The sequence below is a fragment of the Siphateles boraxobius genome, unplaced genomic scaffold (genome assembly GCF_051911475.1).
Source record: "Siphateles boraxobius isolate OS27281-9 unplaced genomic scaffold, OSU_SipBor_1 65, whole genome shotgun sequence".
NCBI classification, from domain to species: domain Eukaryota; kingdom Metazoa; phylum Chordata; class Actinopteri; order Cypriniformes; family Leuciscidae; genus Siphateles; species Siphateles boraxobius.
The window spans coordinates 9100091-9113516 of NW_027509192.1; the positions used below are offsets into that span (position 1 = coordinate 9100091).

At 38.0% G+C, this 13426-nt stretch overlaps 1 protein-coding gene and 1 long non-coding RNA gene across 2 annotated transcripts; both read right to left on the minus strand.

Annotated features, from left to right (window-relative positions):
• Nucleotides 1-865: 865 nt before the first annotated feature.
• dusp6 (dual specificity phosphatase 6) lies at nucleotides 866-6457 on the minus strand. Its single transcript, XM_077210700.1, has 3 exons — nucleotides 4215-6457; nucleotides 3056-3490; nucleotides 866-2461 (listed from the first exon to the last, which is right to left on the minus strand). The coding sequence occupies exons 1-3, from the start codon at nucleotides 4612-4614 to the stop codon at nucleotides 2148-2150; spliced, it is 1149 nt and encodes a 382-aa protein (XP_077066815.1). The 5' UTR covers nucleotides 4615-6457; the 3' UTR covers nucleotides 866-2147.
• Nucleotides 6458-7593: 1136 nt separating this feature from the next.
• Nucleotides 7594-13426, minus strand: LOC143720433 (uncharacterized). The gene is made up of 3 exons (XR_013196561.1): nucleotides 13405-13426; nucleotides 13184-13314; nucleotides 7594-8407 (listed from the first exon to the last, which is right to left on the minus strand). It is a non-coding gene; the product is annotated as an uncharacterized LOC143720433 (long non-coding RNA).

A 13426-nucleotide genomic window follows, 5' to 3' on the forward strand; every position in this document is an offset into this window, starting at 1 on the left:
ACACTACATTTTGACTATTTACAAGGCTATTATATTTAATTAAACTTTTTTATTAGTCTTTATATGTATATATATATATATATATATATATATATATATATATATATATATATATATATATAAATATATATGTGTGTGTGTGTGTGTGTATTTCATTATGATATATAAATATTTAAATAAATGAAATGAAATGATATAATATATGAATGTCTAAAACTATCTAATAGTTTAAATGCTGCAAAATAAATTAATGGGATTCCAGTGCAGATCACCGAATTAAAACTACAGGAGTGTCTAATATGAGAAAATCCATTCTCTAATACTACTCCTACTCAGATATGTATATATCTTCATGTTGGCAGATATGTAGAATAGATCATTGTTATTATTATTATAACAACAATACACTATTTTGCAGTCAAAAATAATGATTACTCATTTTAACCCTTACTCCCACACAGGGATTATCCCTTTATTTGATGTATGCAAAAGCCAAGAGGGTGTTAGGTTATACAGCTTGTTTTTGCCTGGACTTGCTTTCAGAGCAGGAGCCTGATCTCCTGACAGGAAGTGCCGCAGGGGCAGACATTTAACTCTAACCAACCCATACCTGGAAATACCAGCCAGTCCACATGGAAAGTTGTTTTGCTAACACTCAGTAACACTTTATCTTTTGTTTTTCATTGTACAACTGTTCTATATCAAAGATTAATCTAGTATTTGGTTAGCTTTGACATTTAAATACTAAGTTATATATGTTGTATTGTGAGTGATTAATGAACTGTGTGCTAGAATATATATTATTCTGTACTTTTTCTGAATACATTTGGATGTTTCATTTGAGCAAAGAAAACAGAGACATAAATACATTTGAATAGACAAAATAGCAATTTATTAATAACTTATTTCTTTACATTCGTAACATTGGGGGTATTGGTTTTGTAAAACAGCCCCTCCCCCCAATCAGGCCTTCGCTTTGAGGGACAACAAAACACTCTTGAAAACCATCACTTTTCTCACAAAAAAACTGCATGTCACAGAACTTCCCTGAACAGGAGACACAAACTTTCTCCCAGCTTTGTCAACACAGACCTTAAACCCTTGCGCACAAAAAAAACTGCATTACTTGCTTCGACCCTTCCATTGTCCCCAGAAAAATTACAAAAAGCGAGTAGTATAAAGGCGTATGGGTCCTAAATGAGCATGCATCTGAAACCCCGCCGCATAGCATTCGAGGAATGCCTCGTACACGTACAAGTTTGGACAACCCCTCTGAACGTGCAAGTTGGTATGGCCCGGTTTGCTAAAAAAATGAGAAAAGAAGCATATGGGGAACTGCTCTAAAAGTTTACCGCACAATAACACTTCCGTATGTACAGAACTAAGGCAGGAAAATGACGACTTTTATTCGTGATTGTGGTTAAAAGGCTGAGAAAGGCGGAATTGATCCGTAAAGCAAAACTATAAATATATTATACATGATCTTGCAAAAACCTGTTAAAATTTTTGGCATTTAACTCTTGGGTAAAGATAATATTGATCGATATTCAGGTTTTTTTACATAAAGAGGACGAAAAGGAGAAGAAAAATCTACAGCCGCTCCTTTAAAACAGGTGTATTCTAACTACGGCAAGGCTTACCAACATCTTAATATACACATGTATAAATGTTTTTAAAAATTTCTCCACACAAATAAGTTGGAGTACAGTAAACACTGCCATCATTACCGAAGGGAAGTCTCATCCCGAAAACAGGCAAGTCTTCATTGAAGACAAGAAGAGCACACCTAGAAAATGTCAAGGTGCAAGTGCTAAACAAAACAAATGAGTATTTGTCATTGTTCAGTTCCAGTCAAGTCTCTTTGGCACACCAGCCCCAAAATATTGGACGTTCTTTCCATGCTTGAATATGTATGTATACGTATATATATGAAACAAACTACTTTAAAGAGTCTTGGAGGTACAGAGTCACATGATCTCTCTCCGTTTAACAGCAGCGTAGAAGCTCTGGGCACACCGCATGCCCCATCAGTGGCTACTCTGGTCAGCCGTCATCTCAAGCCAACATCAATAACGTCAGGAATCCCTCGACAAGTGTGGAAAAAAATGAAACTTGTGTTTCGCTCGATTTGAGAAAAAAGAGGGTCCTCACGTGGACTCCAGTGGGTCCAACTGAAAAACGTTGTGATTGGTTGGCGTGGTGAAGTACAATGGTTGGGTCGGGGCCGCCACGCGGTTGTCGCATGGGCTCTTGAGGCCCAACGTGCGCTCAAAGTCCAAGAGCTGGCCCATGAAGTTGAAGTTGGGTGAGATGTTGGACTTCTTCATCTTGACAATGTCGTAGGCGTCATTCATGGACAGGTTGAGCTTCTGCATGAGGTACGCCACCGTCACAGTTACAGAACGGCTGATACCGGCGAGGCAATGAACGAGCACGCCGCATTTCTGTCCGCGGGCCTCATCTGAGGGGAAAAAAAAGACGAGATGATTAGTTATCTGTGTGCAACTGACTTATGAATATGCAATTGGACATAAGCTCGGCTGTCGGAATTCATTACGGTCCCTGCGCTGACAAAAGGGGCCTCATTCAGCGGGATTTCTAGTGCATGACTGAAAACAACTTGCTCATTTTCTCAGAGAATGTGACATGGAAATGGGCTATTTAGGATAATTAAATGATCCTTCCGCTCGCCAGGTTACTTGACAATGGCGCCATTTGGGCGTGTAAATGTAGAAGTCATGGCAGCACCCTGTCAAGGCTAACAGGATGTCAACAAGGCCCTGTAAATGGTCGTCTTTGTGTGGCGAAACATTGCTCTGTCCTAGATTACTTTCAATGCTGCTTGCTTCCTTCCTGTTGAGCTCATATTACTGCCTCCCCCCTCCGTCTCCTGTTTCATCATAAGCCTTTGTGTCACAACCCGCAGGATATGTTACTATGCAAACAATAAATATGGTGCTGTCCGTTTGGTTTCAAAACATTGAAAGGCTCTATAGTTTTCATCAAAACAGGGACTGAATAAAAAGCAAATTAAAATGAGAAAACGGATTCTTACCAATAAAGCTGATTGCTTCTGGGAAGAACTGTGAGAGATTCTGGCTCCAGTGATCGGAGATGGGAATCTGCTTGTACTTAAACTCCCCAGCATTCTCGAACATGTTGGGAAGATTAGGGGTCACGTTCAAGATGTACTTGATGCCAAACTCCTCCAGGATATCCAGGTTGGTGGAGTCCTTTGCACAGCCCAGATACAGATGCGGCAGGATCTCCACAGGGAATGAGGGCTGGGGGTTTGACAGAGGGCTGCCGTCTGAGTCGGTAGCGCTGCTTGGGTCTCGGTCGATGTCTGACTCGATGTCTGAGGAGTCAGAGCTGATCCGAAGCCCCCCGAGACCCAGGACCTGGGAGGTCGGTGAACTGCTGCTGGAGGAACCGTCGAGGTTTGTCTCGCACATTGTGGGAAAATCAGCTTGAAATTTGCTGAAGCCACCTGTAAAGTTCAAATCAGAAAACCATTTAACATGTATTCCTTCAAACTAACTAACTAACTATCTTTTTTTTTATCTGATGAGTACTCATTTTTAATTACAAGTAGTGACTAGTATATTTTCTGTTTCACTAGTAACCATTGATTAGATGCTACTAGTACTCTTTATTTACTAGTTACTATTTGAAAATTTATAGTTGAAAAGACACTAGAGTACCTATTTATTAGACATTAGTGTGTATTCCTATTTTTACTAATAATATTTTCAATATGACTATTACCGTTTTTAATTAAACTATAAAGTAGCCAACTGCAACTACAGTGGATTTCGAAATGTGACATTAATAATGGGAATGGTATATTACGTAGTAGGCTATATCATAAAGAGATAGTTTTGAATTTTAAAAAAACACCAGTAGGCCAGTATATTTCAGTATACATAGCCTAATATTTGTTAGTATGAACCACAGATTTTTATAGATACAAATGCTAAAATTTGAAATTTGTTTAAAGTACAACTGGAAGAGTTAACAACGGACGTGACAAATAAGTAGGCCTACTTATGACTAGATGAATAGATACTAGTTAGTACTATAAATATCTAATAAATGGTTACAAGTGAAATACATGAAAACAATTCATACATTTTAGTAACATAAAACAGATACTATTTTGTTGCCAAAAATATACCTAGCAAAATCATAAAATGCAGTGGAAATGAACGTACCTTCCAGATAGAAAGCTTTGTAGCCCTCGTCCTTCATTCTCCTCAGCAGTAAACCCAGCACGGACCCGCCGTCGATGTTTTCATTCCACTCTCGGCTGTACTCGTCGTACAACACGATAGTGTCCGTCTTGCACCTCCGCGCAAACATCTCCCTGTCTTCTCCGTTGGAGAGCAGAGACTTGATAGGCAGGTTGCCCTTCTTGAGTCGCCGGAGCATGAGGCTCGGGATGGCCACGTTAATGGCCGTGTCGACGTGCGACGATTCGTAGAGCTCTTGCGCTCGACAGTCCATCACGAGCAAACAGTCCCTGCGCGTTTCCAGCTGCTCCTTCAGCCACTCTACCGTCTTGCTTATAGCCATGACCGAATCGAACTGCACGGGTTTGAACTTATCGAGCATTAGTGAAATAAGGTACGGTACCGTGAGACCTTAAACTGCGGAGAAGACGCGCTGCAAGAGGTCGTGGACGTCTCAGGCCTGGAGCTGTGAGATTCTCACGTCAAAGTCTCTTCTTATGCACCGTCGAGATGATTTAAATCCTCGGGTTTTCCTTCGAGAGTCAAGCGCAGACTCGCTCTACTTCCACCCCATTCATGCAACTGTGTGCATTTATCAATGACTCACACTAGCCAGTGAGTGCGCGAGCTACAGCCACTGACGTTATCATATGTTATATAACCTATTTTCTCTCGCGCCGTTGCTTTTCGCACGAATCAATCTAGATATACAGTCGAATATCAATTGTAGACTAATAACGAATGCAAAACGCTTCGTAGATTTATTTTCCTGCGTGATTTATCCCGGAGAATGCAACACTGCGTCCTCTAGTCCCAGATGCGCTCTCTGTCAGAGTGAGCTCGTGAATGGATACGAGCGCTAGGCGTTTCAATGGATACATTATTTCGGCCAGCCAATCAGGAGGCGCCGAGCAATCGTCGCCGTGGAAACGGGGCCGGATGGAACAGACTGTGTTGATGAATTGTTAATAAGTTTGTCATTCACAAAAACGGAAAGGAATTTCCGCTCCGGATCAGCGGAGTACAAACAAACAGTAAAGAGGCACTGCACGGGAAGGAAGGAGTGCGAGTGTATTTGGTGAGGGGTCTATATCCTACCTCATGCTCAGGTTACACACTTGAACTCTGTTTAGCCACGTTTCAGCTGCTGTTTGAAGGTCGGTTTGTGAAGTCTCGTGCGTCGCTGCCTGCCGCTGATTAAATGAACGTAGCCTATTTCATAGGCTATATGTGCTGTCTGTAAGTGTTATCACAACGTTTTATCTTTTGTCAAATTGTCAATTCAACTTAGATAGGCCTAATGTGGTTCAGAAAACTTAATATTTAATTGTATCAACTACATTTTTTTTTATTTTAATGAATTTTAAGGCAACCAGGTAACTTACTTTTTTTAAGTTAAACCAATATTTTTTTACAGTATGCACACTGTAACTAGGTTAGCCTACATTTCAAATTGTCATCACATAAAAGGATCAACACACACAATAAAACTATGGCTAATGCCCCCCCAACCCATTTAGTGAGCATATTAAAGTATTTCAGGCAAAATCGCGAGTGATTTGATCAATTCTCCTGTATTTATTGCCTTGATCGATGGCTCAATCCGAATTCAATGAAGGTGAGGAGCGCGTATGATCGCCACAATAAACACACAAACAGGGCCATCAAAATAGTTAACACCAGATGCGAATTGGGAGTTTCTCTTCACCTCCTACAGTCATTTCCCTGAACCTATAATGTCATCTTGTGTGTCGAGTCGACATACCACGTGCGTGCAAGCTTTGAAAAAGATCACTCACAATCTTTAAACAGCTGCACCGGATTCCTGCGCATTCATATAAACCCAGATGTCTTGGAAAATAATTTACGTCAATTTGATTGCTATCGGTTTCAGTAAAACAAGATTTATTTGAATTGCATACTGATAAACTACAGCGCATGTATTCGTTAAAAGTTTAGGTCTCTGGTGCTCAGAAATGCCGAAGCTTAAAAACAAGAGGCTACATGTTATTTAACTTTGCATCAAGTAGGCGAGTTTAGATCATTTTGGTTTATGCCTATATGAATCCCTGATATTTCATTTATGTTAAAATAATAATCTTCATGAAATATGTGTTCACTTTGGTCTAAAGTGAATGTAGTAGCCCAGATTAGGGTGACCTCACCTGATTAACATGCTGTCAGACTTCCTGTCTCCTGTGTCATTTGGCAGTGAATTGCTCATTAATTGTCAATCAAGGCTCTCTCATCATTCACATGCACAGGAGTCACATGGGCCAAAGGTGTGTTCAGTTTCACCCCGCTTAACATATGAAACGCCACACAGTACCAAGATAATGGCCATTATCCTGTTGCTTGTGGAGATCCTTCAGGGGAAGCTGAATTGTATTCTCATTGTAATCCACTTTGGCTGCTTTACTGTCCATCTGGATGAGCTTTTGTCTTTGAGAGACGTGGTCCCTCTACAATTTCCACAATCTTAAATCTTATAAATCACTTGATTTTTTGAATTGCCAGTAGTTTAAAAATAAAACAAAATAAAGAAAACTTGATACTAATCACCATGATTACTAGAATGTCATTCAAACAGATGTATACCATCATTTCATTTGCTACTCCTTTGATCAAAATTTAAAAAGAAAACACACACACAGTATCTCACAACTGAAAAAAAATGGCTGCGGCAATGTAATTTAACTGAGTATTTTAATTTAACAAAATAAAAAAAAAATACATTAATACTTAATAATATTAAAACTTAATATTAATAAAATGTTAACAAAATTCTAAAATAAACAAAGACAGATAGCATCATATATAGTTATATATATAATTTGTTTTTAATATTTAAAAAAATCTATTAATAATTTGAATTTATATATATATATATATATGACTTTTATTGTAACAAAATTAAATAGAATATAAACAAAATATAAAGATTAGAATATTTTGTGAAAAAATTAGAGGGAGGTACATAGATTAATATTTGTTTTAGCGAAATCAACAAAATTACATTAATGAAACTTAATAATAATAAAACATGTTAACAAAATTTTTGAATATATTAATAAATAAACAGAGACAGATAGCATCATATATAGTTTAATAATAATTTTAAAATATTTTTACTTAGCGCACAAATAATATACCAAAAAAATATAAAGAATAGAATATTTTGTGAAAACATGGAAAAGACAGAATTTGTCTTAATTGACAAATTAAGCTTAAGCTTAAATGAATACCTCTGAAAATGTTTTAGAAGTTAATTCAAAATCATAGAAATAAACGAATAAATCATTTTCCTTTGTGTATTCACACTGTATGTGTTGTACACTCCCGACAGAATAAATACGAACACTTATTTTGAGAAATCCCCTCATTTATTAGACACCTTATTGTAATACATCGATCTGTCATGTTTGTCAACAACAAAAGGTGCAAACAATCAAGCAGACTCCAGTTAAAGTCAACCTTTAAACAGAGACATGCAGGTCATCCGGCTCCAGCAACCGGCATGCAAACAGATAAGCGCTCAGTTCTTCCTGCTATTATCACAGAACTGATGATATCTTGTGTGTCAGGAGCAAGCGCAGCACAAAATAGCCCTGTGGTTGGAACATACAAAACTCTTGAACTGCAGCTATTTTCATTTAGCCAAATGCACGAGACCATTTGCAGTCGTGTATGAATTATAATGTTTCTATCCAAATACATTTAAATACCTTTAGGGAAATGTTTGGGATAGCGTGTATGTAGACTTGTGGTTTGGTGGGGGAAAGAAGTGACTGTTCTTTCCCGTACTCTTCCTCAGTTCCTGGGTGGGGCTGGAAGTTTGTGCCGCTCAACAGGCCCACTAGACTGTGAGGTTTAGACAATACCGGCTCCGCTTTTATCTGCCGGGTGTCTGTCTCGCATCAGGGTCTCTGAGAGCAGCCCATGGTGCTCTTGGGATGAAAGGTCAATCTGATTGTGTTGTGAATCTCCAGGGTTTCTCTTTTCTTAAACTAACTGCTGCCCCCACCTCCTGCATTTCACCTATGATACAGTGCAACTTCCTGCCCTCGTGATGTTTACTTCCTCTCTCACGTTGACTTACTTTTGTTCCTCTTTGTGAGGCGATTTCTTCCAGGGGGTTGGTGGACGTTCATAAACATCAGAACTGCAAGTCATGCCTGTAAAGAACACTGTTTGAGAGGTTAAAAGAAGGTGACAAAAGTCATTTAAAGGGATAGTTCACCCCAAAATGAAAATTAACGCATTATTTACTCACCCTCAAGTCAGCCTGTATATCACATTCTTTCAGACGAATACAATTGGAGTTATATAAAAAATGTCCTGGCTCTTCCAAGATTTATGGAAGCTTTATTTCTGTCTTGAAGTCCATAAAAGTGCATCTATCCATGATAAAAGTGCTCCACACGGCTCCGGGGGTTAATAAAGGCCTTCTGAAGCGAAGCCATAGGTTTGTGTAAGAAAAATATTCATATTTAACATGTTACAAAAGTAAAATTCTAGCTTCGGCCAAACGCAGTCTACTTGCGTATAAAGCGCAACTTATGACGTCGGAAGTAGCGTAGTGCGTCATGGCGTAGTGTAAATATCAGCAGTACGTCGCATTACTCGCATAAGTTGTGCTTAGACTTAAGTTGAATCCGTATGTTCGTTTGGTCGGAAGCTAGTTATTTTACTTTATAAAGTTTTAAATATGGATATTTTTCTAGCACAAACTCATCGCTTCGCTTCAGAAGGCATTTATTAACCCCCGGAGCCGTGTGGAGCACTTTTATCATGGATAGATGCACTTTTATGGACTATATTCACTGCCATTATAAAGCTTGGAAGAGCCAGGACATTTTTTTTATATAACTCCGACTGTATTCGTAAGAAGAATGTCATATACACCTAGGATGACTTGAGGGTGAGTAAATCATGGGGTAATTCTCATTTTTGGGTGAACTATCCCTTTAAAAGAAGGTGACAAAAGTCATTTTAAGTAAAGCCCATTAAAACACACTATTTAAAATTCTGCCTAATTGTATACAAATCCTCATCATGAATGAGACTCCTCTTAATTCAGCTTTTCTCCTAGTAATTTCATAATTGGCTTCCAGTCTGTGTGTTTGAATAGCACTTGTTTGAACTCTTAGTAGGACAATAAATGGGTTTGCGTTAGGCTGAGAGGAGGGACACATTAAAGGACACTCCTGGGAATCTAATAGAGGTTTCAAGGCTGGGCTGGTTTTAGTTGTGCACAATAATGCACTCTCCGAATCAAAACAGGAAGCAGAGCCATGAGGGTCTCTCCAGAGAACTGCAGTAAACAAACAACAGCAGCCCTTCAAACAGGAAGTGCTCAGATGAAACCGAGATCCCATGTTAAGAAGTCATCAACAAACTATTAAGTCAGGACGGCTTTCACACCAATTGAGTACATTATTCATGTGATTTCATGCATACATATGGGCATTCAGTCATGTGACTGTTAAAGATGTCCAGGACACATTATCGATAAGGATACATACAACTATAAAACCATTATCACCCCACAGGGCATGTCTTGTCGGACCACCCTTAAACACAAAAGCCCTTTGTGATGGTTCGTTTTCATCTGGTTTTCCACAATCGTCACTTCACATCAACAAACTTAAAGCTCTTGAACTCTGAAATTCCACTTTTAGAAAAATTCTTTTAAAATTGCAATTATGTCTAAGAGTGTTTATTCAACTGCAGGCACTTTTGACTATTCAGAAACACTTAAGTCAGTGTAATTGGTCCATTAACAATGTCCAAAACTTTTACAATTTTTTTTTTTTTAAAGAAGTCTGTTATACTCACCAAGGCTGCAATTATGATTACAAATACAATAATGTGAAATGTGATTTACATTTTGATCAACTGTTGTTTATTGGAATATATTTTAGATATATTCCAAAATATGGTCCATGTGGAAAATGTTTACATTTCACTGTGCAAAATGTTCTATTTTTCTCTTGTGTGTTATTATCTTTATTTTTTATTTTATTTTTATGAAGTACATTCTTGCTTTGCCTTTTAAAGATATATTTATGTGTACTAGATGAATTGCTGCAAAATTTTCGTTGTTCATTTCTTGGGCAATGACAATAAAAAACTTTCTACTCTACTTCTACTCTAGAATGTAATTTATTCCTGGGACCAAAGCTGAATTTTTAGCATCATTACTGCAGTCTTTGTCACATGATTCATCAGAAATCATTTGAATATGCTGATTTTGTGCTCGAAATACTTTCTTTTATTATTACCATCAATGTTTAAAAAAACTGTCTTTACTTTCACTTTTGACCAATTTATTTAGTATGCATCCTTGCTGAATAAAAGTATTAATACATATATATATATATATATAAATCTTACTGACCCCAAACCTTTAAACATTAGGGTAATTTGGTCTTTAAATATTTAATCTTTTTTTTTTTCCTGAAGTTAATGAAAATCCCAAGCTGTCACATTTCCATCACAATTTAAAAAAACTTTAAATACACACAAATAAACTTACTTTGTATTTCTCTTAAAACATTTTAAAAATGTAATAAATGTATGATAAAAATAAGATTTTAAGATTAAAGGTCTTGGTGTGGGGCCAAAAGTATAAAACAGTCAAATTTATAAATAAAAGGACTGTGAAAGTATCTAACAGATGAACGCCTTGCAAAAAGTTTCCAAGTTTTGATGTGACCTTCTGATAATAAAGGGGGAAAAAAGTTGAAACTGTTAGTTTTAATAAATATCAACCCCTGGGATGTAAAAGTGGCCAAAGTTGAAGAAACACCCAGACACATTCTCTCAAGACATCCTCCCCACCGCACGCCTTTTCCTCCACAGAGAGAATCTTCTTATTTCAACACTTTTCTTGATGAATGAATGGTAGAGGCCCAGAGCTGTTGAGAAAGATCCTTCTGCAAGGCGTCATTCCAGACCCAGCTGTTTTCCTCAACCCCTTTAACAGAGGTCTTGCAGATCCTGAAATATGGCAGGAATGTGTAAACAGAGGCAGACAGGGGGCCCCGGGGTATCCTGGGTAATAGCGGAGAGAGGGGAGGGTAATTGAAGGAGAGCAGGATGAAGGTTATTATGTGTTTGTATGGCAACTGAGGAGTTGATGGCGTGTAATTACAGTGCTGGCTGAGAGGGGAACACTTTACATCCTCTTGCAAGTCCCAGCAGCGACCCACTGGTCTGTGCTGAGGCATAATGGAGAGGCAAATTGCAGAGGAATAGTGGAATGTGTTTATTCTTTCCTTTAACTTCCAGTATATCTGCACCTCTACGCTTTGTTCTCTTAATGTTGTACACCATAATGATTGCAAGCTCACTCATGTGAATCCTGCAGTGCCTGGTCTAGGGGATGCTTTTAAAGTTTTCCAAAAAGTCTAGTACTAAATCAAATTTAGAAGTCTTGCATAGTTTTCTTTGCATATTATAGGCACCATTGTTTGTGACATAAACAAGAAGTAATATAAATATAATTCAACCTCAAATGCAAACCTTTTATTTATTTATTTACTTACAGACATTTTGGGCTCACAACATCTGCCAATGTATGACATGTAAAGTTTTTTTATAAATACATTTTTGTTAAATTATATATTTAACATTATTATCAATACTATTATAATTAACATTTAAACATATATTTCAATATAAAATATATTTACATTTATTTTAAAACGTATATTATATTTTATATAATTTTTAGATATATTTATGTATTTTAATATAATTATTTAGTAAATATAATATATTAAGCTTTTTAATAATAGATATTACAGCCTCACTACATTTGCCATTTTGCCAATTAACAAAAGTTTTTATTAAATAAATATTTTTCCTGATATATACTCTTGCTGTTTAATTCGTTTAAACAGTGGCAAAATGAATCTCGGCTATCAGCAAGGATTCTCTCCCGTCCTCTGTATGAGAATTATACAAAAGTGTCAGGATTCATATTCAGCCTCGCTTCACAAAGACATGAAAGCTGCTCGGAAAACGGCTCATAAGGCCAGACCACCCACCAAAGCCAAGTGTTCGTCCAAAACATGCCCATTTTTAGCCAGGTAAGTCAGACCCAAAGCGTTGCGTCACCCCTCAAAGAGTTTCAACAGTTCCTCAAGAAAGACGGCGGGGCTATTCTGGATAGAGCTGCTGGAGACGGTCGATAGACTGGGAGCTGGAGTGATACGCCACCCCACTAGCATATTCACAGCATCTCTTTTATCCCTCTATGAGGGGAGTCTCGCACAAAGGTCATGCTATACGAAGGTGCGAGGATTCAAAAAGCAGCCCTCTCCATAATAATATCTGAGGTGCTTTGCTCCGGGACCACCCACAAGGTTATGGTCAGTCCCACCGCCTCAATGGGACTATTGTCCTGAAACAATTACTCAAGTGCCATTCAAATTTTCTCAAGGGCAACTGAGATAAATGATCGGAAAATCTTAAAGGGGCTGCAGTCCCACTCGGTTTAGTGCCTTTCAAAGTGGTGCATTAAGGGTTAATGTAAAAGGAGATGGTGGCACCCATTACGTTCTTGGACTGGCATGCTGGTCTGGCCATATTTAATGCCCAGACTAAACAAGTCCTCAACTTAAATACAAGAGTGTTAAATCTCTCATTTGAGTTTACACTTGGTTGTCTAGAAAAAAATGATCAGTGCATGAAAAAACAATGTTCTTGCCTGTAGTGTCTTGGTGTAAATTGTTAAGCCCAAGGACAAATGACTTTAATCATATCTCACAGCTGTGACTATTTCCCTCATATTTGTAATGCAATTTCTGAAAATGTAAAAAACACCCACAGATTTGTAAAGCCTAGCTGTACAGCGTTCATTCGAGAGCTTCTGGCTGCTAGCAGACTTGAGGTAAAACAGAAGCTGCAATAATTACAGAGTCTGAGGTCAGGTGAGCCCCTACCAGCTGCGGATGTCCAAATCACAGTCAGCATGTGAGGGTGTTAAAGCTGTCATGGTCTGGCAGATGTAGGTTTAACAAGAGGAAAAGAGCAGATGCAACCCGAATCATTTCCACCGTCTCATTTTCACAACCTGCAAAAGTGTGCGAAAGGAAAAGGGTGAGATATTGCAAGTTCTCTTTGTATTTTCACTTCGGCAAATCTAGCAGGAAACGCAACTCACACATTATTTTCTACTTATACAT

What these genes read in the sequence shown, in the direction of transcription:
- dusp6 (XM_077210700.1), bottom strand. Translation starts at nt 4,614, where the DNA reads ATGCTCGATAAGTTCAAACCCGTGCAGTTCGATTCGGTCATGGCTATA. An exon ending in CAAAGCTTTCTATCTGGAAG is followed by an intron (nt 3,491 to 4,214) that starts GTACGTTCATTT and finishes TGAACTTTACAG; the next exon opens with GTGGCTTCAGCAAATTTCAA. An exon ending in AGAAGCAATCAGCTTTATTG is followed by an intron (nt 2,462 to 3,055) that starts GTAAGAATCCGT and finishes TTTTCCCCTCAG; the next exon opens with ATGAGGCCCGCGGACAGAAA.